The 25579-nt window shown below is 44.9% G+C and overlaps 2 protein-coding genes across 9 annotated transcripts in view; both read right to left on the minus strand.

Moving 5' to 3' along the window:
• Nucleotides 1–262: 262 nt before the first annotated feature.
• Nucleotides 263–9989, minus strand: LOC133513225 (specifically androgen-regulated gene protein-like). The gene is made up of 4 exons (XM_061843776.1): nucleotides 9741–9989; nucleotides 6598–6748; nucleotides 6024–6165; nucleotides 263–5908 (listed from the first exon to the last, which is right to left on the minus strand). Exons 2-4 carry the CDS (start codon nucleotides 6730–6732, stop codon nucleotides 4482–4484), a joined length of 1704 nt encoding a protein of 567 aa, XP_061699760.1. The 5' UTR covers nucleotides 6733–6748; nucleotides 9741–9989; the 3' UTR covers nucleotides 263–4481.
• Nucleotides 9990–13676: 3687 nt separating this feature from the next.
• Nucleotides 13677–25579, minus strand: part of LOC133513228 (ankyrin repeat and SAM domain-containing protein 1A-like) — a 78965-nt gene continuing 67062 nt past the window's right edge. For 4 of the 8 annotated variants that reach the window (XM_061843834.1, XM_061843791.1, XM_061843845.1 and 1 more), the window contains 10 exons: nucleotides 24824–24922; nucleotides 24565–24711; nucleotides 23850–23957; nucleotides 21046–21171; nucleotides 20835–20972; nucleotides 20676–20747; nucleotides 20456–20542; nucleotides 19300–19437; nucleotides 18996–19178; nucleotides 17126–17242 (listed from right to left, as the gene is read on the minus strand). In XM_061843834.1, coding sequence (XP_061699818.1) covers nucleotides 17126–17242; nucleotides 18996–19178; nucleotides 19300–19437; nucleotides 20456–20542; nucleotides 20676–20747; nucleotides 20835–20972; nucleotides 21046–21171; nucleotides 23850–23957; nucleotides 24565–24711; nucleotides 24824–24922 — 1215 coding nt within the window. Of the gene's footprint in view, nucleotides 16760–17125; nucleotides 17243–18995; nucleotides 19179–19299; nucleotides 19438–20455; nucleotides 20543–20675; nucleotides 20748–20834; nucleotides 20973–21045; nucleotides 21172–23849; nucleotides 23958–24564; nucleotides 24712–24823; nucleotides 24923–25579 lie in introns of those variants that run through there. The other 4 variants (XM_061843827.1, XM_061843809.1, XM_061843800.1 and 1 more) reach the window with 4 other exon arrangements.

The following is a 25579-nucleotide window of genomic DNA, read 5'->3' on the forward strand; positions in this document are numbered from 1 at the left end:
TTTTGGAAAGGTGCAGGATATTAAATTGCATCTGGCTTGAGTGGAAACTTAATGTCATTTTCTTCGCAACAATAAATGCCAAGTTTCATTTCTCCTCATCATTTTGAATACCGAGGCCCCGCTGTCATAACAGCCGATTGTGTGTTTGCCCCTCACAAAAAGCCATTAGGCTGTCATAAATATACTTTATTTCTGTGGAGCAGAGAGCAAAAAAAAAAAAAAAAAAAAAAAAGATTAAGCATTTCCTACAAGTCATCCGGGCCTCATTATCTTTTATTATCAATAATAAAGAAATGGTAAAGAATGACAGCTTTATGTTGGATTACAGACAAGGCAAAAAAAAAAAAAGGAATAACTTAATTTTTTTTAAACATGGCTGAGTATATACAGTATAATAAGTGCGCTCTTCGGCAAATCCCCCCAAATAATCAATCAATGATGACATCACGAGATTCCCATTAAAATATGGATGTGACCAGCTAAACAACACAAAATGGACGACAATGTTTTAACAGCAGCACAGCACGTTTAAAAAAAAAAAAAAATCACTTGGCTGTGATTGGCTGATCAATTACTGTCTGAAGTCATTTGGCAAGAGACGTCATTGCAATGTACATTTCCATCCATCCATTTTCTTATGCCGCTTATCCTCACAAGTGTCGCAGAGTGTGCTGGAGCCTACCCCAGCTGTCAACGGGCAGGAGGCGGGGGGGTGGGGGGGGTGCTGAACTGGTCGCCAGCCATTCGCAGGGCACATCGAGACAAACAGTCGCACTCACAATCACACCTTGGGGCAATTTAGACTGTCTGATCAATGGTGGATGTTTTGGGGGATGTGGGAGGAAACCGGAGTGCCCGCCAGGAGGAAACCTACACAGGCGGGGCCGGGATCGAACCCGGGACCTCAGAACTGCGAGGCCAACGTTTTAGCACCGTGCATTCTTAGGTCCGAGAGCCACTTCACGGCTTTGAGCGACTGTTCGACGCGGGCGCGTTTGAGCCCCCGAAATGGCTTTGTGCCACTTTGGCTGCGCTAATCCGCTCTGATGGCCTTTGCCAGCGAAGAAAAGTCTGAGGATTTTCGGGCAGACGCCGTCTGAGGGCGTTTGTCTGTGCGTCATGAAATACCAGAGATTCTGACCGTGTTTAATTCCCTCCTTTTCTAGCGCGCCGTATTACCACATCTCGAAACTCAACAACACCAGACACGGTTACGTTTGGGGCCCGATGACACCGTGGTAAACACAACCATGCAGCAACTTGCCCACCAGTGGAGAATGTGGCCGTACTAAAAGCGCAGACAAAATAAAATAGAACTGCAAAACTCTTTGAAAAAAAACAACAACAAAAAAACATGTTCCCTTTCCATCCACGTGAATGGATATGTTGACTTAATTTTTGCATTGTTTCACCGCACGTTTAATACTCAGCAGTAATAATCCGGGAAATTACTTTCCCGCTGTTGAGGAGGCCAATTTGTTAACTTCTCTCTTGAAGTTTTTTCGTGATTTACATGCAAATGTTACCACAGACTACCGTGACAATTTCTGTGATGTGAACAGTAAACGTTCATGGTTATGTTGGGGGGGTTAAAAACAAACAAAAAAAAAAGCCTTCACACGATGCCCTGCAATCAAAAAGCGACAAGAATATCAGCATTTTTTTTTTTCGAGATAAGTTAATTCACATGCGACAGGAAAGTAGACGGACAGACAGACAGACAGATAGTAAAGATCGCTATGTATGAAATATATATATATATATAGTAGATTTATTAAATCCATCCATTTTCATTGCCACTTACCCTCACGAGGGTCAGGGGGGAAGAGTGCTGGAGCCTATCCCAGCTGTCAACATGCAGGAGGCGGGGTACACCCTGAACTGGTCGCCAGCCGATCGCAGGACACATTGAGACAGTCGCATTCACACACCTATGGGCAATTTAGAGTGTCCAATTAATGTTGCGTGTTTTTTGGGATGTGGGAGGAAACCCATGCAAGCACGGGGAAAACATGCAAACTCCACACAGACGAGTCCGGGATCGAATCCGGGACCTCAGAACTGTGAGGCCAACGCTATACCAGCTGAGCCCATCGTGCCACCAGATTTATCAGATGTCCATCATGATTATTCCTATCCTGTCTTGTGACACCGAAGAATGTTTAAAACAAGGCTGCCCTCTAGCGGCCAACTTTTTTTTTTCTGGAAAAAGCCCCGAGACCAAATTCACAGCAACTTGCTCTGAAGAGATACAGAACCCAACTCGTTTCCAAAGCTCAGTTCCCTTTAAATACTTTGCAGCCATGTGGTCCAAACCCACGCGCTTCAACCCAGAACACTTGAGTGTACTTCTCATCAGGCGTGCTATTCAGGGAAACAGTCCCTCGGCTTGCGTGAATGTGCCACCATCACGAGAATCTGAGAACGGGTCGCACCGGTTCTCACACCTTCCCCCTTAGAAAACGGCGCTGGAGGCGAGCCAGGGAACGGTGCCTCCACACACGGAGATTTGATCGCACTCAATGTCATATTCCAAATGAACAGAAAAATAAGATAACACGCTTCTAGCTACGCGTCACCTCTGAGGCCAGCCACAGAGCTGAGGACAAAACTGCGTGGCCATGTAACTCGACGTGAGCAAACTACACGAACTCCACGTCTGACAATGGTGACCCCGTGCGACTCCTGCCTTTGCCCTTGTGCTACAAAGCAACAGGACAACGTTTTATTGCTTTCTTGACGCCTTTATACAGTACTCTTCCCAAATCCTCAGCGCATTAGCTTAAAAATACAAACCATTCCCGGTTGCCAAAATTCCTGCGGTCAACCAAATCAGAGAACAGCGGGGAAAAAAAACCGACTTGAGAAAAGAGAAGAATAACAAACAGCCTTCATTTCATTTGTAAGGTCGAGGGAAGGAGTTTCTTGGTAAATAGCGCGCTAACTACACCGTCGCAGTGCTTTACAAAGCCTCACATATTCACCCATGGTCAACCGCTGCCGTGCCAACTGGGAGCCAATTAGGAGTCAGTATCTTGCCCAAGGACACTTTGACATGCGGGACAGTCGTAAGCCCGGATTCATACCAGTAACCCTTCGGTAACCAGAACGACCTCCTCTAACCTGCTAAGCCACAGGCGCCCAACGACTTTAAAGATCAGGTGTCATGAAATGGATTATTTTTAGTATGTTATTAATGAAAAAAATGGCAGCCGGTATGGACCCATCCGTTTTTTTTCCACCACAAAACATGATTTTGACGTATACGGCTTTTTGTAACTCCCACTGTGAAAATCCTCTCGAAGGATTTGTTTTTGACGAGAAGCAGGAAGTGACGTATGGGGCAGGAGTGCCCTCCAGCAGACTCGTTTGTTTCTATTAGTTTTTATCCGCGCGACAGTAGCTGGACCACGTAATCCATCTCTCATAACGTAACAAAAGATCCGCGTATGTATGACTGGGGTGGTAAATCTGTCAATGTGCGCGTGCGACAAAAACTGCTCGGTGCCGTAATAAGCCACCTCGGCGCCGAAAATGAGCCACCCTGGCCGAAGCGCCGCGTCCGGCGGTCACGGCTTTGGCAAAGGCTGCCGCGTGGGGCTCACGGATGGTGGCAGCTATGAACAACGCTGCGGCAACGGCGCACTCAGCCGTGTGCGACGACAACGCCGTAAAGCGGCCCAGATCGGTGCCGTGATAAGCCACTTCGGCACCGAAAATGAGCCACCCTGGCCGACAAGGAAGACCGAGCTGGCCGCCGGGATTGTCGGCCGGGGTGGCATGTGTGGCTCGTCGCAGCATCCGCCGCGGAAGTGGATCGGACAAGGAGGCGGTTTGGCCGTGATCCATATATCATCTAAATATGGCTCATAACGATCGGGTAATATTGCCCCGGTCACTTCACTCGGTTGTGAGATGTTCTCTTCTTCGAAAAGAGCTTCCGTGTCGTGTTCGTGTCCCACAGTTAGGGGCCACAGCGTTTTTTCAATGGCGAATGACCGGGGTGACATCACGGACAGGAGATGCAGCCAATATGGCGACCACTCGGATGTTGAATGACACTTCCGCAACTTTGCGCATGGATGATGCGCTCTGTGCTCATATTTATTTTTTTGTGCTGACATTGAAGTGAATAGTGTTATATGTATTTTTCATTACATTATCTATTTTTGAATGTTGATAGGGATGACACTTGACCTTTAAATATGAACCCGCGAGTGCCTGACTGACAGGTTTGGGAGCAATTGTGTGAATCTTTGCGATCAAAGTAGCGGATGCGAGTGGATGTTGGCACTGATGACCATCAAGTCTTGGGTTATAAGGTGCTGGAAGTGGATATCGATACATAGATAAAGAGTGCAAGTGCAAGGGTGTCAATCAGCACCTTCCTGTGGATCAGAACATGATGTATGGCTGTGTATATTTTTTACAGTTCATTATGTGGAAGCTTTGTGGCATTTTGAGCAGGCGAAAAGTTTGTCTTAGTCCCTGATCAGTCCAAGTTTCTTCAGGGCTTCACGGCGGCCCACTCCATTTTCATCCCGAGGGCAGATCAGGACACTGACACCTTGCGACTGTGACTGCTTCTGAGAGTCCAGAGAGTGCTGGAAGGCCAAGTGGGAAGAGGCACGTCTCCGGAAGTCCGGGCTAACGGCGTGACTGAGGCACTGCTCAACGCTAACTCTTTCCTGATGATCCACGGGGCGGCTCAGGCGCTGGCCCGAGGGCTCCGCGGCACGTGATTGCGCACCGGTGACCTTGGTTAACTGCCTGACCAGGTCCGAAGGTGTGAGAGGGGGGGATTTCTTCTGGGTATTAACTGAACTCGCTAAATCATTGTTCACAGGAAATTGTTCACGATCCGACAAAAGAAGTCTGGCTCGGGTATTGAAGCCAGTGGAGGGAATAGGGGATGCATCGCTTACGGAGATAGCTGATGAAGTTAGATTGGAAGAACTTAGAAGTGACTGACTGCTTCGATAGGGAAGATCTGCCCATGACTTTCGAGTTTGTGGCGTAAGCTCTTGACTTTGAGCGGGGTCCGAATCGCCCCCAGAACCTTTAAGCAGCCCAAGCTTCTGAAGCGCCTGAAGGTGGATTCTCTCGTGGTCAAAGAGTTGTTGATCGCTGTTCCTAATGGGTGAATTAGGTGCTGGTGTTTGTGTCTGGTGTGACGTGTTGACTGAAAGGCTTTCTGGCAAAGGGGCCACAATGCGTGGGTTCTTGGGCTCTGTGGCTTCAGGATGAAGGATCGCTGGGACAAGAGGCTCCAAGGCAGGGAGATTCCGATGAGCGTTGATCGGGACCTTGTCTGTACGCTTCTGTTTAACAGGGGGGCTAATTGGAGGTCTCTTCTCTAAGGCTCTCTGGTATAGCCGGTTCAAGTCAACAGATACTGGCCTGCTGATGCTGCCGCTTCTGGATTGACGCCGGTCTTTAACACCGTCCGCCTCTGGATCAGGCTCTGAATCGGGCATTGAAGCAAGCTCAGGACCGGGCTTTGCATCAGGTCCGGGATTATCCATGAAGTCAGATGGAGGGGGAATCAGACCGAGATCTAGCTCCGAAGTAATGAAAGTATTGAAGTTTGGAGAGTTGTTAATGGGCGGCAACCACAGTCTCTCAGAGTTTGTATCTAGTGGGATGTCGCAAGCAGTGATTGAGCCAGGAACCTGAAGACGGGGTCCTGATATGAGATTCCCAGAAGGTCTAAGATCTTCTGTGCTGGCTTCACTTGCAGTGGTGGAGCTCCTTTCACAGTTTGGATTCAAAAGGCAATCCTCGGCTACATTTTCTTCCGTTAATGTTCCGCACTCAGGCGTCTCCTCTACCGGTAAACCATCCAGCAGTGTGCGCACGGACTCAGATCGCTGGTCCGTTCTGGAATCAAGGTTCAATCTGGAAAAATCTGAAACACAAAAGACCAGTACTAATATCCCCGTTAGCAGAAAACAAACATTTAGGCACGGGGATCTTTTTTTTTTTTTGTTTTGTTTTTTTTGTATGTACAACTTCATTCAGACCCATTTTCTCTAGGAGTGTCGAATCTGGTTCATCATTGGATAGTCCGCTGTCCTCCTGCACCTCGCATGCCTCGATGGTCTGCTCCAGATACATGAGGCAAGCCCTCTCCTCAGCAGATAAGTGCTCCATGCTGTCCTCACTCTGCAAATAATTGTACTTTAGTGTTGCTTGAATTTTTTTCTTACCCCCATCACCACATTAACCTGAACGTAGCTCTGAAAAACTAGACAGAAGCAACAATTTGTGAAAGATGTTTTCATGTCTTGTTGGACAGGAACAGAAATACACCACCGTGTTTATATTTCGGACCAAATCATGAGCACCAAATCATTTCAGTTGAATGCAGTTGCTCGTGTTTAATTTCCACACTTTTACTCTGCAATCCCAAAAGTCTTTCTATGGTCTGACAAACCGTAAGATCTGACAGAATCTTCGAAATGGTATGATTGGATTAAACAAATGACACGTCGACTCCATGCGATCAGAAGACACGCATGCACGTGCGCCGTGCAGAAGTCGAATAAAACGGGAGGTGGCTCAGTTTCAGTCAGGAGAGGACCACGGTTGGCTCACATAGTCGGAGTTCATGCTGATGACGCTGTCATAGCTTCCGGTGCTCTCCTTATTGCTCAAGGAAGTCAAGGCAATGGCGCCACGCCAGGCGTCACCCGTCGACATTGCACAGGGAAGACGCTGGGGGTGGTTCATTAAGGTGGAGACGGCTCTAGAGTGGAATGGAGAGAATGTTAAATGATGAGGAAAAACTGCTCTGGTAATGCAGGTTATGTACTTTATTTTCACTGGATCTAACCTTATCTCATCTGCCTATAATAATGATTATAGTTATAGTTAACTAGGTGGCTCAGTGGCACAGCTGTAGAGCGTGGGTCTCACAGTTCTGAGGACTGGGGTTCAAATCCCAACCTCCCCCTGTTTTTTTTGGGCTCTCTGGTTTCCTCCCACATCCCAAAAACATGCAACATTAATTGGACGCTCTAAATTGCTCCTAGGTGTGACTGTGAGTGCAGCCATTTGTCTCTATGTGCCCTGCGATTGGCTGGCAACCAGTTCAGTGTGTATCCTGCCTCCTACCCGATGACCGCTGGGATTGGCTCTAGCACTCCCACGACCCCTCGTGAGGATAAGCGGATCGAAAAATGGATGGATAATAAATGTTTTTTTTTTATTTCGGGTTTAGATGGTCATCTTACCATGTTAGGAACTGGATGTCAGACAGAAAATGGTTTAAATTGTATTTTTTTATTTTAGTATTTAAAAACATGATTAATTTTAAAGATGTGAAGCCAACGGAGATTTTCCTTTCGGCTTGTCCCGTTAGGGGTCGCCACAACGTGTCATCTTTTTCCATCTAACCTATCTCGTGCATCTTATTCTTTAACGCCCAACTGCCCTCATGTCTTCCCTCACCACATCCATCAACCTTTTCTTTGGTCTTGCTCTCGCTCTCTCTTTCTTGGCAGCTCCATCCTCAGCACCCTTCTACCAACATACTCACTCTCTCGCCTCTGGACATGTCCAAACCATGGAAGTCTGCTCTCTCGAACCTCGTCTCCAAAACATCCAACTTCGGCTGTCCCTCCAATGAGCTCATTTCTAATCCTATCCAACCTGGTCACTCCGAGTGAGAACCTCAACATCTTCATTTCTGCCACCTCCAGTTCTGCTTCCTGTTGTTTCTTCACGGCCACCATCTCTAGTCCGTACGTAATGGCCGGCCTCACCACTGTTTTATAAACTTCGCCCTTCAACCTAGCAGAGACTCTTCTGTCACATAGAACACCGGACACCTTCCGCCAACTGTTCCACGCCGCTTGGACCGGTTTCTTCACTTCCTTACCACACTCACCATTGCTCTGTATTGTTGACCTCAAGCTTTACTACTTTATGTAAATAGGAGTTTGTTCCCCTCCCCTTTTTGCAACTTTCATTGTATATATGTATCATATTTAAATTCCAAAGTTCCTCGCTTATCCTCAAAAGGGCTGCGGGAAAGCTGGAGCCTATCCCAGCTAGCTTCGGGCAAAAGGTGGACGACACCTTGAACATGATATCGACACCATCACTGAGGGGGGAATCGATCCCACGCTCCCCTCATCAAAGCCAGGTGTGTGTACCACTACACCACAGGTGTCAAACTCAAGGCCCGGGGCGAGATTCGGCCCGCCAAATTATTTTATGCGGCCCGGGAAGGCAAATTTAGTGCGTCAACTTACATGATTTTTGTTCAAGTCTGTACCGAAATTTAAAATTGTCATATCATAAATGATAACCTAGATATATTGCAACGCACAGGGATCTGATTCCAAAACTCGTCCATGAATTTCATGTGTAAATATGATGAGGCGATTAAAGATTTTTGTGGTTTCACGGTCATAACGGCCCTCTGGGAGAAATCGTAACGACAATGCGGCCCGCGACAAAAACGAGTTTGACACCCCTGGACTACACCATCAGTGACTCCGATCACGTCAATGCTTTTACAGTACGGGGCAAATACCGTACTGACAAAATGACTGTTACAACATTCAGCCTCGAAATAATAGCAAAGACAAACCGTTCTCCTTATTACTGTCGACCATGAATACGATTTTGAAACGTTCACTCGAGGTCAAATCAAGCATTTTCATATCGCAGAGCAGAAATAAACATGCAGTCGTTTCTTGGGGGAGCTTCAACAGAAAATAAATTCATTGTGTCGGTATATCGCGCATACCCTCATGAGGGTCTCAGTGAGAGGGATCTGATTTTTGGGCAGTCACCAGTTAATCGCAGGGCGCACGTAGACAACCGTTCACACTCAGATTTAGAATCTAACCAATTGTCCAACTTGCTGCCACAAGAAATATATTTTTAGCAAAGATTTGACTGAGAATGGATCAGGCCCAACAGTAAACAGTAAAGTAAATACACAACAACCAAAAATATTTCAGTCCTTTCGATCTTTGATGCGAATAACTCTCCCTCCCGCTTAGACAATCTGCTGTTTTTTTTTTTTTAAACATTTTGTAGCCGCCAACACAGGAAGAAAAGTGGCAGGGCGGACCCACGGCTGACTCAGGATCCAATAGTGAGTGGAATGTCACTTTGCTTGCTCGAATGCCTTCGCGACAAGCAGGACATTAAAGCGAGCGCCGTGATATGCAAAAACTGGGCGTTGAACCCGAGGACTATGAAACATTGAAAGCAGCCACGGATCTTATAGGGGGGAAAAAAATGATTGAGAGCGATAAATGTCACGGCGGTGGCAATATACAGAACCGTGTACAAGATGAAATAATTGTCTTCAAGTGCTAGAGGACTGGCTTAATGGTTGACAGGAATCACAAGTTATGTAACTCACAAGCGCTGATTAATGTTTAAACTCGGTATATTGTCCTGGTACAGGCTTTCATGGGCCAATATTTACACTTTGCTTAACTTAATTAAACGAGAAATCCAGTGGTTAACACACTCAGCAACGGGTTCCTCTGAAGAGTTTAAATTTTGCCAGTTTTTAACAGTCATCTTGACTCAAAATGAGATTGAAACACGCAAAAAGTGCTGTAGATCGTATGGAAACACGCTGAAGAGATAAACATCTTAACCGACGTGGGAAAAAAAATACTAAACAACAAAATGAAACATACCAGAACACGGGCGAAGGGAATAAGAGCGCGTCCAAGCGGCGAGAGTCGTAAAGCATGTTCGGAACTCACCGGAGAATCGGGCGAGTGGAGGTGAGTCGGGTGCGGGTGTCAATCCCATCTCTGTGGCGGTTCGTCCTGCCTCCGCTGAAGCCGAGGAAAGAAAAAAAAAAAAAAAAAGGGTGTGGCGGGTCAGGTGGAGCCGTCTGCGAGGAGCCAATCAGATCCCTGGCATGCGGTCGCGAGCAGGTAAGCGACCCGGCAGACGAGGCACGACAAGAATTCAGCGGTGTCTAAATACAGGAAAGTAGAACAAAGCAAAACACAACAAGTCTTTTGGAAGCAACGCTCGTTCGTGTATGCCGAACTGCCAAAGTATGTCTTACTTCTCCCACATTTAGAGCTAAATCACGGTGTCATTCCTGGACTACGAGCTGTGCTAGTTGAGGAGAAAAAAAAAAATACTCACTAGAAATCGTGAGGAAAAGAAGTATTTGAAGGCCCAGCAATTCTGAAATCAATTTGACATCATCAAGAACAGATGAAGAATGACCAATTTGGGAAAACAGTGAAAATAGGGGTGGGGTTCAAAGGGGTGGCACAATTTTTTTTTTTTAATAAAACAGTTAAATGGTTACTTCTAAGTGTAAATACGGGGCAATCATAACATTAACAGTAAACAACCAAAATACAGTAATTTTGCCAAACTTCAGACATAAAAATGTAGACTGAGTGAAATTCATATCAAATAGGCTACTGCGCTTATGAGTTATACTTCAGAAATAAGTGCACAAGTAATTTCTTTATATATCTAAAATATGAGAGAGAGATCATGAAATATAAAAGTAAGCGATAAGATGCATGATCTACAGGGCCAGTGTTACAGGTAGGCCTAATCGTATTAACAATTGTCAATTACATAATATTAGAGAAATGTATGTCCAACTTACCTTTGTATTTCCTGGTTTTGGATACGCTCCTGGATATTTTTTGCTCCTCGGCTTCCATAATTGATCATATCGGAAGACAGAGTGCACAGCACTTTGCCGGCAACATCCAATTTTTGTATGGTTTGTTTAGACATGATACCGTTTTCGTTCCTATCCGCATGGTAACACTTTTTTCAAGCTTTGCCCATGAAACAAAACTGAAACAGTTTTTTTACCCCGTGGTTTTTATCAATTTCCCTGGCACGTTCTTCATCTTTCCACTCAAACACTTCCGCCATGCTGGCAAACGTGCAGACCGCTCCATAATATGTGTACGTATGTCTAGAAGTTATAACTATGCCGTCGTAAACAGAATTGCTTCTCTATGAAATGTTAACATCAGCGTGAAAATACTGATGAAATACCGCCAAAATGGTGCCGGAAATCGGAATGATGTCGTTATTATAAACACCAAATTAAATGCAAACAGATAGTAACGCCATAATCAGATAGAGATGCCGTTTTCCGCTATCACAGCTGTGACTTATTTCACGCCGAGCGTTGCCGATAGATGCTGGTCTTGATCACAGCCTCGCCCCGGGTCAAGCCCTACCCTACCCCCCCTCCCCAAATTTTACTACACGTTTCACAAAAATGACCTTTTCAGCTGAACAAAAACTGAATTCTGCGAATCCGTGGAAAATTCTCATCCCTGATGAAGGGGTGTGAAATTGTCATCTTATGAGCGTGTCCATTTGGAAGACATCCTCTAAAAGAATAAAAAATAAAACATCACAATGTAGGATTTTTTTTTAAATAAATTATTTGTATGTTGCTGCATCAAATAAGTATTTGAACACCTGCCAATCAGTACAACCGCTGGTCTTCAAAGATCTCTTAATCCGCCTCTAAAAAGTCACCCTACACTCAGCAGAAGTGGTGGAAATTGTCTATTTGCACTTAATAAGGCTGAAACCAATTACATATTTTTTCCATGTAAAAAGTATCCACACTAGCTACACACAGTAGCTTTGGAAAGGTTTTCGGTCCCTTAAATAATAATAAAAAAAATCTCAAGATTTCTGCCATTTGTTAAACTCATCGAAGGTATTTTTTCCTCCATGTACACACAGCACCCCACAATGACAGAAAAAAGGAGTTGTTATTTTTGCTGATTGATGAAAAAAGTAAAACTGAAATATCACACAGCCGTGTTATGGCACTCATATATTTAACTTGGGTGCTGTCCATTTCTTCTGCTCATCCCTGAGATGGTTCTGTACCTTCATTGGAGCCCTGCTGAGTTTAATCATGCTGATGGGACTCGATTAGGAAAGCCACACACCTGATAGCTCATAGTGTGCACGTCAGAGAAAATGAAAAATCAAGAGGTCGAAGGAGCTACCTGAAGAGCTCAGAGACGGAATTGTGGCAAGGCCCAGATCTGGCCAAGGTTACAGGTTGCATTTCAGGTTCCGAAGAGCTCAGTGGCCTCCGTAATCCTTAAATGGAAGACGTTTGGGACGACCGGAAGCCTTCCTGGAGCTGACCGTGCTGCCAAACTGAGCAATTGGGGGAGAAGAGCCCTTGTGGGAGAGGTAAAGAAGAACCCAAAGATCACTGTGGCTGAGCTCCAGAGATGCAATTGGGACATGGGAGAAAGTTCTAGAACGTCAGCCATCACTGCAGTCCTCTACCAGCTGGGCAGACGAGAATGACAGAAACCACTCCTCAGTGCAAGACACATGAAAGCCTGCATGGAGTTTGCAAAAAAATAAAAAAACAAGACTGTGAGGACTTCCAAATTCAGGTGCGAAAAACTTGCATCATCCCCCAAAAGACTCATGTTTGCACTAGCCCAAAAGCGGGCTTGTACCAAATACAGAGAGCAAAGGGCCTGTGTGATATTTCAGTTTATGTTTTTCAATTAATCTCCAGAGGTGGCCAAACAATTCAGTTTTTGTTCTGTCAGTATGGGGTGCTGTATGTATATTGTGGGAAAAAAAAATGATCGTAATTTCTGGAGTATAAGCCACGACTTTTGTCACACGCTTTCAACCCTGCGGCTTATGCAATGTTGCGGCTGATTTATGCAATTTCGCTAACGGCCGCCAGGGGGCGTGCGAATCAGAAAAGTTAAGAGTGAGACAAGTGGAACATATGTGTCGAGGAAGACAAAATTAATGTAGGTTTGCGCTTCGTGCATGAATAAAATTAGCATGAACAGACCCTCATCATGGAAAATGCAAGAAGAATTGGAAAGTTAAAAATCAATCGAGATGGCCGATAAAGAAGGAAACAGAGTTGCTGCACGTAAACTTGGCATAAATGAATCGATGGTGAGACGCCAGAATCGGCAGCGGGACGAACTGGAGGAATGCAAAAAGACGAAAAATGCTTTCAGAGGTAATAAAAGCGGGTAGCCTGAACCATGTTGCTGCCGCGTCTCAAGTGACTTTTTTTAACTGGCCCTGTTAGCGTTGTGCTAGCGTGTTGCTGCTGTGTCACTGCCGCGTCACAGGCACTGTTTGGAAAGAAAAGCTGAGGTATATTATCAAAACTTTGAAAAATCTTTCTGTTTCAGTGTGGGCACACGCGGCTTATGCATGCACAAAATGGTTTTTCCTTTAAAAATGTGCGAGGTGAGGCTTATAATCAGGTGCGGCTTATAGACCAGAAAATACGGTACTGAAATGATTTGATCAAATGGAAGAGAAGAGGGGAAAAAATTGAAGGTGGGGTGATGAATACTCTCCGTATCCACTGCATAGCAGCAGGAAGAACAATTCACGGCTCTTCCATTAGTAGTTGTTTAGTGCTGGTGGTGCAACACAATATTTTTTGTCACGAAAAATGTGCCTTGAATCAATAAAGGTTGGGAAACGCTGCTCAAGTCGAATTAAAAAAATGTGTTTGTTCCTACCACAACTGGTTTGATTGCATTTCGCACGACGTGTAATGGATGCGTCCTGACAAATGTCCACGTCTCATTTTTCATAATTTCTGTTCAACGCAACCACTTCAAAGACCACTCAGTAAAGCAACAAAAATCAACAAGGACAAATTCTCAAACTGCGCAATTTATTAATTGTACAATTATGAAAATAATCATAAAAAAAACAGGAAGCCCAAGATTATGTACAATCTTTTTTTTTTTTTCTCTCCTGAATTGAGCTCCCAACTCGTGTTCGCTCAGCCTCTAATAATCACAGGGCATTTACCACGATATGTGTAACTTTACAAGACATAGTCCTTTTAATCTCTTTTTGACAGAAGTCAAAAATTACATACATATACATATATACTGTATAGAGATCTATAAAAGCAAAACTCATTCAAGTATCAAAATAAAGACCACTAGTTTCATGTACAATTATCATTCGCATCAGATTCGTCCCAAAATATTAATTCTGATCCTCGGTGATGTGCAAAGGCAAAACGGGACCGGCGTGTTAAAGACAGTGTACCATAAATTGAACCCTACTTGCCTGATAATGTACCAAATAGCCACAACAGGTGCACAGTGCTCAACATACACCAGTACGCTCGCTTTGGAAACCAAGATTTGAACGCAAACTATTTTTAGAATTTTGGATGTTTCCGCTCACTCTGGTTTGAATTCCCCGCTGTACTTGTTTATGTGGAGCACTGTAGAGAGCTCGTGCACCCACGTCATAAAATCGCGTGACTTTTGTTTACGTCGCCATATTGCCGGTCAAGCTAAGCATTGCTCAATGCTAAGTCGGTTGGAGACGACACGGAAATGTGTCTTGAAGCACGACGCCCAGACTCTTCTTGTCCGATACCGCCGGACATTTAGAAGGCGAAAATAAACGACGGTACGTGGAAAAATTAGATAAACTCTGCATAGAGGACCTGTATTTCATGCCGAAGTCGATGTTTTCGCCGATAAGAAATTGGACTGCTAATTCGCTTCCGCTTGTCTTGGACAACTGGATCTACACGTGGATCTGGTGAGTAAGTTGTCGAGATTTACACGGAAAAATATGAAAGTGTATAAAAGTCTGGACGCATACGAATACTTTGTGTCTGGATCTGTTCTCAATCAGGAATAAATCCCACGTAGAGACAGGTTGACGGCTTGTGAACGTGGAAGCGTTCGACCACACGTGAGTCTTTGCCGGAATCCATCAATATTTGCCGCTAGTATTCAATACATCCATCCATTTTCTTAGTCCCTTATCCTCACGAGGGTCGCGGGGAGTGCTGGAGCTTATCCCAGCTGCCAATGGGCAGGAGGCAGAGACACACCCTGAACTGGTCGCCAGCCAATTGCGGGGCACAGAGAGACAAAACACTCGCACTCACAATCACACCTAGGAGCAATTTAGAGTGTCCAATTAATGTCGCATGTTTTAGGGATGTGGGGGGGAAACCGGAGTGCCTGGAGAAAAACACGCAGGCACGGGGAGAACATGCAAACTCCACACAGGCGGGGCCGGGATTGAACCCGGGTGCTCAGAACTGTGAGGCCAACGCTTTACCAGTTGTGTCGCAGTCCCGCCCAGTATTCAATACAAATACCAATATTTAAATAAATGACCTTTGGTTTTACACAAACATTCATTAGCTATGATTAAAAAAAAAAAAAAAAACATACATGGAAGTGATGGCGGCCACACTTAACCTCCGTAAACCTCTGTGACGGTTTTTTTTCAATACGCATTGTTGTCAAATGATCCAACTTGACATTATAAATACTTTTTGGTAATTTGTGATTGAGAAGAATAATTCCTACCTAAAACGAAGCGGTCGCTACACAGGCATGTGTGTATTTTGGTCAGGCACCATCCATCACGTTTAATTGCCGAAATCCATCGATCTTTTCTCCACTTTTCATCTGATATTCCATAAAATGATCTCTTTGAATATCTGTCACGTCTGTTGTGACAACCAAGAGCACAACAAGTCTCGGGTAATGCGAATATTCTGCTCCGGTTCAATGTCCCCCACACCGTCGAGCAGCTTTTTTCGACCGGCAACGTGGCGCCGTCAAAACGGTGACGTCACGTGCACGAGCTCTATAACACACACTCTAATGTATTCATATATACACACACACACACACACACACACACACACACACACACACACACACACACAACACACACACACACACACACACATCAGCTGACAAGCAAGTACCATTAACAGTCAACAATCTGGGAGAAAATTCCGTCCCTGATTTTGCGTTTGCTCGGCAGCTTTAAAACAAAACGACGACAATAATTCAAGGAAGTACTGTTCCGCGTGGCAGGTTTGGTTAATAATAAACAAAAGAACAGGGAGACAAACCAACTTGCTGCATTAGGTCGACTGTCATATCAAATCAAAGTAGATGGGAGTTCGAGTCCAAAGCTGCACCCTGTTACATACCTAGAAAAACAGTCTCTGTAGTGTTACGTCTAGTCAAATTTCAGGAAGAACTCTGTACAAGATTGGTAATCACAGTTGCACGTGTTGATGATGAGATGATATAAAAAAATAAAATTACACCTGGCTTACTTGAAACCCTCCCCCACAAAATTGCCCTCGATGGACACCTGCAGCGGGCTATGACGCATCTCCGGAGGGCGGGAAGTGAAAGCGATGTTGGCAATCAGGTCGGACCAAAAAAACAAAAAAAAACTTCTGCTCTCTAGACTGCGATGGTCGGCCATTCTCCTTTTTTCCCCCCCGTCACAAAACATCCCACCCGTCACGCAAGAGAGTTGTCCTTTTAAACTGGCTGTGTGGGGTGGGGTTCAGCTGAAAGGAGGATGACACATGCACACGGTTAAAACACAGGAAAAGTGATTGGACTCAAAGACATTAACAGAGTGATGCACCCCCTTCTTTGAAGAAGCGTGAAATTTTCAGAAAAGGGCAAAAAAAGAAAAAGAAAGCAGAAGGTGCACTTGATCTTGCGCTTGGGGAGTTTTCAAAAGTGCTTCAATGCTAACTTTGCAAGATAAGCGACCATTTCACAGTGTTTTGGGATCGTTCCCTCCTTTGGCTGCTGGTCCTGACGGCCGACAATAAAGCAGAGGGATGTCACGACAAGTAAAAATCCCCGACGACGCAAACAAATGGCGGGACCGGTTGGCGTCCGGGTGCAGGAAAACGTTCGGTGCCGGGAGTGACAAGCCTCAGAGCCGTCGCCTAGCAGAGCACCGGGGGAAAAAAAAAAAAAAAAAAAAAAAAAAAAGAAGTTCTTATCACCAAAAGTCAAGAGTGAGATTGTTGACTGGGGGGGGGGGGGGAGAAAAGGAGTATTGAAGAGAGTTCAGGGAGCATAAAAGGTAAACAGAGGAGACGAGCAGAGAAGGTGATTGGCAGGCTGGCAGTGTAAATTATACGAGCTGAAAGCGGGTGATAACGTCGGGCTAGTACAGGTGTTCAAGTGGTGATTGGGGGGTTGGGGGGGTGCTGCAGTTGCAGTGAAAGGCACACGCAAGGGGGGAGGTGAAGGAGAAAAAGGTGAGACTGGGTTGCAGGTTCAGAAGGGGGGAGAGGGGGTGGGTCCACTCAGAATATGGTGGTTTCATACTTAGTGCTGATTGTACACTTGGGTTCCTTGGTGTCCGCGAGCCACGTGGCGCCGCTTTGTGACTGGGGATCTCCCTCCTGTTCCAAAAGGTGGCCCTCGAAACGCAAATCAGATTTCAATAAGATACAGTGAAGAAAATAAGTATTTGAACACCCTGGTATATTGCAAGTTCTCCCACTTGGAAATCACGGAGAGGTCTGAAATTTTCATCGTAGGTGCATGTCCACTGCGAGAGAGCTCTAAAACGAAAAAGCCAGAAATCACAATGTATGATTTTTTTTAACCATTTATTTGTGTGACACAGCTGCAAATAAGTATTTGAACACACGTTAATATTTGGTACAGTAGCCTTTCTTTGCAATTACAGAGGTCAAACGTTTACCGTAGATGTTCACCAGGTTTGCACACACTGCAGGAGGGATTTTGGCCCACTCATCCACACAGATCTTCTCTAGATCAGACGGGTTTCTGGGCTGTTGATGAGAAACACGGATTTTCAGCTCCCTCCAAAGACTTTCTATTGGGTTTAGGTCTGGAGACTGGCTAGGCCACGCCAGAACTTTGATATGCTTCTTACAGAGCCACTCCTTGGTTTTCCTGGCTGTGTGCCTCGGGTCATTGTCATGTTGAAAGACCCGGCAGCCACGACTCATCTTCGATGCTCTGACTGAGGGAAAGAGGTTGTTCCCCAAAATCTCACAATACATGGCCGCGGTCATCCTCTCCTTAATACAGTGCAGTCGTCCTGTCCCATGTGCAGAAAAACACCCCCAAAACATGACGCTACCACCCCCATGCTTGACAGGAGGGATGGTATTCTTGGGATGGAACTCATCATTCGTCTCCCTCCAAACACGGTGAGTGGAATTATGACCAAAAAGTTCAATTTTGGTCTCGTCTATCCACAAAACGTTCTCCCATGACTCCTCTGTATCATCCAAATGGTCATTGGCAAACTTAAGACGGGCCTAGACATGTGCCGATTTAAGCAGGGGAACCTTCCATCCCATGCATGATTTCAAAGCATGACGTCTTAGTGTATTAAAAAACAGTCACCTTGGAAACGGTGGTCCCAGCTCTTTTCAGGTCATTGACCGAGTCCTGTCGTGTAATCTTGGGCTGATTCCTCACCTTTCGAGGTGATATCTTGCATGGGGTTCCACTCCGATTGAGATTGACCGTCATGTTTAGCCTATTTCCATTTTCTAACAATTGCTCCAACAGTGGACCTTTTTTCACCAAGCTGCTTGGCAATTTCTCCATCGCCCTTTCCAGCCGTGTGGAGTTGTACAATTTTGTCTCTGGTGTCTTTGGACAGCTCTTTGGTCTTGGCCATGTTACAAGTTTTTAGTCTGACCGATTGCATGGGGTGGACAGGTGTCTTTATGCAGCTAATGACCTCACCCAGGTGCATCTGATTCAGGATAATACATGGAGTGGAGGAGGACTTTTAAAGGCGGACTAACATTTCATTGAGGGTCAGAATTCGAGCTGATAGACAGGTGTTCAAATACTTATTTGCAGCTGTGTCACACAAATAAATTCTTAACAAAAATCATACATTGTGATTTCTGGCTTTTTCTTTTTAGAGCTCTCTCACAGTGGACATGCACCTACGATGAACATTTCAGACCCCTCCATGATTTTTAAGTGGGAGAACTTGCAATATAGCAGGATGTTCAAGTACTCATTTTCTTCCCGGTAACTGCAGGAAAACATCAATATGAGCAAATAGTTATGATTATGTTAAGTAGTCTAATACTTGAATTTTGAGTCCTGTGCCACAAAAGCTGTTCATTCATGCAAGAGTGATGTCTTTACATTTTCTGTACTCAAATAGTAACTCACCCCCGATTTCCGAACACTGCCCCGCGGTTTGGGCACAGGTCGGCTAGACTTCGTCTCGATGAGCTCCGAAGCAGGATCTACCGATAGGTTCTGCTGCTGCTTGGTCCTCTGGGCCTGCAGAGCCAGCTGATAGGCCACCTCGAACGCTTGACCGAGTGTCAGTATGATCTCATAGGTGAGATTCTAGGACGGCGTGACGGCAAAGGTTGCGGGTTAATTTCGATCCAGAAATCTCAACGATGAAACGTGGCAGAACGTTTTTATTTTTTTTGTTCACGTGCACAAGGACAATGAGTGTCATTACCACATCCACAGTGCTGAACACATGACAGTAGTGGTGGTTCGTCTGCAAGTCCTTGGTGATGTAAGCAAACGTGCACAAGTCTTCTGGGTCCTGGGCCGCGCAAGAAATGTTACGGATCTCATGCTCAGCAATGATATTCTGCAAAAAGAAAAAGAGGTCAGACGATCGTGAAAAATTAAAATTCAAACGGCTTCTGAGTTTCATAGTCTAGTTCTGACTAGACTGACCGGACTAAAGAGTGCACCTGGTTATAAGCCTCACCCAGTACATTTGTAAAGGAAATACCATTTGGTACATACAAACGCCGCAGCTGTGTAAAACTGCAAGTGCCCACATTGAAACCCACATTGAAACACGAGATATTTACAAAGAAAGATGGTACACAGAGAGTTTAACGCTAGCACCGCCACGCTAACAGGACCGGTTAAAAAAAAAAAAAAAAAAAAAAAAAAAAACATACTGGTAAAAATCACTGAGACACGGCAGTAACATGCTAGCGCAGCGCCAATGGCAATACCGGAAAAAGCCACTTCCCCGCCACTTATATTCGGTCTCACCGTTGCCTTTTTCGCTCGAGTGCCCCCTTGCGGCCGTTAGAAAAAATGCACAAATTACCCCTATCGCCGCATAAACCGCAGGGTTGAAAGCGTGTGAAAAAAGTCACGGGTTATAGGCCGGAAATTATGGTAATAGTGAAATAGTCACACAGCACCTGCAATTGCCAAACGGCATGAGACATGTCAAATTTTAGATTGAAAAAAAAAAAAACAAAAGCCGTATTTTGGGCAAGAAAGGCACAAAATGCAGTCAAAGCGGCATAAAATGGCCATCACGCCTTTCAATGCCAGGAAGTTTGACAACAACTTGGACAAATTCCAAAGACTCCAGGCAATGCTCGGTTAATGTAGTTTTGGCACCAGCATGAGAAGCAACCCTACACCACTAGGTGTCAGTATTAGACCAGAAGGGACCCCTGAATAAGCTCAACGTTCACTCCCACTATTTTATTGGGCGTTTAAGAAAACTCCATATGAGTAGCATGTACTTTAGCATTCTACAAAGCAGTGAAAGCCATAGGTATGCACTGAAAGCAAAACATTGACCCAGGCTTTATGTGACTTTTCAGAGTGCGACATAACTAATTGGCACAACTGACCTTGTTGGCTGCATCGATGAACTTGACACCTTTGTATGTGATGGAGAGGACAATTATCGGGACTTTTCTCATTTGTTCTGTTGACCTCTGCAAGAAATAATAATAAAAAAAAAAAAAAAAACCACGCAGTCATAAAGGCATTAAGGTAAGTCATACTGCTGTGCTAAAATGTAGAGCTTGTTGCTTTTGCACCTAGATTACAATATAAATAGATGCTAACCCGCATTTTGGCACAGGCATCCTGGGTAGATTCAGTACCCCGTAGCTCCTTGATGAGCATAGAACCCAGGTACTGCAAAGAAATACGCCAAGTGCGGTTTGATGTATTCGCCAAATACACGACGCAAGTAGCGTTCTCAGCAGCGAGACGATAACTCACACTGGCTTCATAAGCGCAGGATTCAAAGATGAGCTTCTCTGGCTGGTGGTGCCAGTTCTGGACCGGAGCGTACGGCGCCGCCAGACTAGGTGGCCGAAGAATCAGACGGGATTCCCGGTGGCGCTCCTCATGTTGCTCCTGGGGAAATGCGACAAAACTTTAGCAGGTGCTTCTTACGAGATAAGGGGAAGCAATATCCGGATAAACGCACATGGGATCTGCGGCGTTCGTTGCGGTGTCTCTGAGCGACGTCATAGTCGTTATCTGGCACTTTCTTCCTCACTGGTTCCCCGCACGGAAGCAGAGGATCCATGGATTGACTTGTGGAGGACTCCATCTGACCAAATGAGAATGAAGATAGTGATGCTAGAGGTCTTGGCACTGCAGACAATTAGTTGATAGTTTGGTGATGAGCGACTGAACAACAATTCATATAAAGTTGGGACATTGCGGAAAATGTAAATAAAATTGGAACACGATGATTTGGAAACGATTTTCAGCCTCTATTCAATTGACTCGACTGCAAACAAGATATTTGTTTGAACTGATGAACCATTTTTGCAAATATTAAAAAAACAGTCGCGTTCAAAAATCCAATGTGATCAACCAGATTAAGCCACGTTTTCAGGACACTTTTTTATGGCTACATGTAAAAAAGTTGCCAGTAGGAGCAGTAGATTCTCAAAAAAACAACAACAAAACCCAGCATTTATGAAATACACACTGTGCAATAGGGCTATTTGTTGAAAGGGGTGTGTTGAAAAAAAAAAACATCAGTGTGGTATTCCATCAGTCAGGTCATCAATTTTGTGAAACACAGGTTTGAATCAGGTGGCCCCCATTTAAGGATGAAGCCAGGACTTGAAAACCTGAAAAATGGGTCATTCAACACTTCGTTCAGAAGAACAGCGCACTTTGGTCAAAAGTTGGATGAGAGAGGGGAAACCTTGTGAAGAGGTGCAAAAAAAATTTAGGCTGTTCAGCTAAAATGATCTCTGATGCCTTAAAATGGAGAGTAAAACCAGAGGCACGAGGCAGAAAACAAAAGACAACCATCAAAATGGACCGTAGAATAACCAGAATGGCAAAGGCTCAGCCAGTGATCAATTCCAGGATGATCAAAGACAGTCTAGCGAGGAGACCTTTGTGTGAAGCTGATCTATTTACAAAAGAACCCAATGCAAATTTGCCAAAGAACATGCGAACTGTCCTAAAGAGAAATGGAGAAACACTTTGTGTACTAATGAGAATAAAACTGCTCCTTTTGGGTCCAGGGGGTGATGACAGTTTATGACACGACCCCCCAAACTCTGAATTCAAGCCACAATACACGGTGGACATGTTTCTCCGACGATGGTATTGGGCCCATTTATCGCATACCAGGGATGATGGCTGATCGGTTTGCGTATGTCAAAATACTTGAAGAGGAGGCCATGTTGCCTTATGCCCTTGAAATGGCCGTTTCAACAAGACAATGCCCCCAAACACACTAGTAAACACGCAAAGTCTAGTTTCCAAACCAACAAAGTTCATATCATGGTGTGGCCAGACCAATCCCCGGACCTTAACTCAATCGAGAACTTGTGGGTCAAAAATGCCGTTTCTGAAGCAAAACCAAGAAATGTCAATGAATTGTGGAACGTTGTTAAGGAATCTTGGCGTGTAATAAAAGTTGAAAGGTGCCACAAGTTGGTTGACTCTATGGCACACAGATGTGAAAGTTATAAAAAAAAAATGCGGTGATAGAGCTAAATATTAGTTTACTGATTCAAAGGATTGGAGAAGAGATAGCGAGGGTGGACGACTTAAAATACTTGGAGTCAACGATACAGAGGAATGGTGAGTGTGGTAAGGAAGTGAAGAAACGGGTCCAAGCGGGGTGGAACAGTTGGCGGAAGGTGTCTGGTGTTCTATGTGACAAAAGAGTCTCCGCTAAAATATGTGCTTGAATGACAGGGGTGGAAGGGGAAGTGTGGGGCTCCAGGGAGAAGAGATAGCGAGGGTAGACAAATTCAAATATTTTGGGTCAACAATCCAGAGCAATGGTGAGTGTGGCAAGGAAGTGAAGAAACGGGTCCAAGCAGCATGGAACAGCTGGCGGAAGGTGTCTGGTGTTCTATGTGACAGAAGAGTCTCCGCTAGGATGAAGGGCAAAGTTTATAAAACAGTGGTCAGGCCGACCATGATGTACGGTTTAGAGACAGCGGCACTGAAGAGCAGAACTGGAGGTTGCAGAAATGAAGATGTTGAGGTTCTCGCTCGGCGTGAGCAGGTTGGATAAGATTAGAAATGAGCTCATTCGAGGGACAGCCAAAGTTGGATCTTTTGGGGACAAGGTTAGAGTGAACAGACTCCGATGATTTGGACATGTCCAGAGGCGAGAGAGCGAGTATATTGGTAGAAGGGTGCTGAGGATGGAGCTGCCAGGCAAAAGAGCGAGAGGAAGACCAAAGAAAAGGTTGCTGGATGTTGTGAGGGAAGACATGAGGACTGTGGCTGTGAGAGAGGAGGAACCACGAGATGCAAGGTTTAGATTTAAAAAGATGACACGCTGTGGCGACCCCAAATGGGACAAGCCGAAAGAAAAAGAAGGTATATCAAAGAAACGAAAAAATTTGTACTAAATAAGTGAGTTTGTAAAAAAAAAAAAAAAATTGATAACAGTATCCTGAATTCTCAAAGGCTTACAAAGTATTGTGAAAAGAAAAGGTGATGCAACACGGTATTAAACATTCCTCTATCCCAGATGTTTGGGATCAAATTCAGAATGACACAATATCCCCCTCTCCCCCAACAAAAAAAAAGAACATTCATCAGTTTGAACATTGACACTCTTGGCTTTGTAGCGTATTCAAATTAATAAATTCCTCGTCTGAAAAATGTAGGTTTTGCACAACATCCCGACTTCATTGGCTTCGGGCTTCGCAAATAGGATTTCGACTACCTCAATCGAAGCCGCTAAGCATGGCTGAACTCAAATAACGAAATTCCTCTACTAAACAAGGTTGCAATTACCCTGATCTGAGACAACCGAGGTGGCTTGATCGGCGGCTCTTCACAAGGCCTCTCTGCTAGTGACGCAATAATGCGCTTCCTGTGACCAAGAAGGGTGATCTTGAGGACCTGGATTAAAGAGAGCAGAACAGACCACGCAGGATCAGAAAAGCCAATTTTCACGTACACTACTCACACTATGGATACATTATTGTTACCGTAATTCCCGGCCTACAGAGCGCACCTGGTTACGATCCTCACTGAGTACATTTGTAAAGGAAATACCATTTGGTACATACATACATATGCCGCAGCCGTGTAAGAGCCACAAGTGCCCACATTGAAACCCGCATTGAAACATGAGATATTCATAAAGAAAGACGGTACACAGAAAGAGTTTAATATGAGCGCGGCGCTAACACTGGCGTGGCGCTACCGCTACCGCTAACACTAGCGCCGTGCTAGCGCTAACAGGGCCAGTTAAAATAAAACTTATCGATAAATATCACTGAGACACACTAGTAACACAGCAGCAACACGCTAGCATAGCGCTAACAGGGCCAGCAAAAGTCACTTCCTTGGCACATATATTCCACCGGTCTCATTCTTACCGAGTGCCCCCTTGCGGCCGTTAGAAAAAAAAAATGCTCAAATTAGCCGGATCACCGCATAAACCGCAGGGTTGAAAGCGTGTGGAAAAAGCAGCGGCTTGTAGGCCGGAAATTACGGTACTCACATTGACGATCTCCAGTTCCCAAAGGTTCTTGATAGAGTCCAGAGAGCGGTAACCGCTGGCCAGGAAGTTCTGGAGGTAGTCGTTCAGGCCCAGGTTCTCCAGCCAGGTGGAGAGGGAACTGCTGCCATCGCATCCCAGTGCTTTCACCTGCGAGGAGCAAAAATGACAGCAGAAGAAAGCAAGAGAATTAGCGTTGACATCTCTGCAGGGAACTGAACGCTGTTTATTGACCCAAAGTTCAGAATAGGTAGCGTTGTACCTTGGGTAGGGAACGTGCTGCATGCAGGATTTTCTTTCTGTGGCCTGGGTCTGTGATCCCGATCTCTCGCAAGTCCTGCTCCTCCATGACATTGCTCCCCTGTATTCCCACGCAAAGAAAAGCAGGATGTTAAACGGTCGGACTGTATTATGCTTCATATGTCTTAGCATAACTTGAAAAAAAAAAAAAATTACCGAATGCCAGAGGGCTCAAGATGTGATGAATCAAACCACGTTGACTCCAAAAGCAAAGTGAAAAGAAATATTTCCATATATTGCATCATCAGACGATACCTGAGGTGCATTTGCAAATTTAATCATGGAAATGGATCTCCTCTGTCGGGGAAAGCGCCAGGCTGTTGCTGTTGGTGGATAGATGATTTTTTTGTTTGTTTTTTTTAATGACCATAACAACACCTTGAATTTGTTTCCATTACGCTTGTATATTTCCCATCTATGAATGCTATTTAGTTGATACTACAATCGTCCACGTAATTATACAAAAAACAATGCGCAATAGAGATATTTGTGTTGGAGTTTCAGGTGCAAGTTAGAGAGAAAATGGGTTACAGGATCCAGTCAAAGATGTGAATAAACTACTGTAATCTAAAAGATTGCTACCACATTTTCCGCATGATAAGGCACACCTAAAAGTCTTTCATTTTCTCAAAAGCTGACGGCGCGCCCTATAATCCGGTGCGCCTTATATATGGATCAATATTGAGCCTTTAGTGCAGCTCCATCTAATGGATGCATA

This window comes from Syngnathoides biaculeatus, chromosome 2, assembly GCF_019802595.1.
Source record: "Syngnathoides biaculeatus isolate LvHL_M chromosome 2, ASM1980259v1, whole genome shotgun sequence".
In the NCBI taxonomy this organism is placed as follows: Eukaryota; Metazoa; Chordata; class Actinopteri; order Syngnathiformes; family Syngnathidae; genus Syngnathoides; species Syngnathoides biaculeatus.

Bases quoted from the DNA above. Each gene is read 5' to 3' on its own strand.
- LOC133513225 (XM_061843776.1), bottom strand. From the start codon at position 6,732: ATGAACCACCCCCAGCGTCTTCCCTGTGCAATGTCGACGGGTGACGCC. The intron at 6,166-6,597 runs GTGAGCCAACCG...AATTATTTGCAG, and splicing joins TCAGCATGAACTCCGACTAT to AGTGAGGACAGCATGGAGCA. The intron at 5,909-6,023 runs GTCTGAATGAAG...TTTGTGTTTCAG, and splicing joins GACACTCCTAGAGAAAATGG to ATTTTTCCAGATTGAACCTT.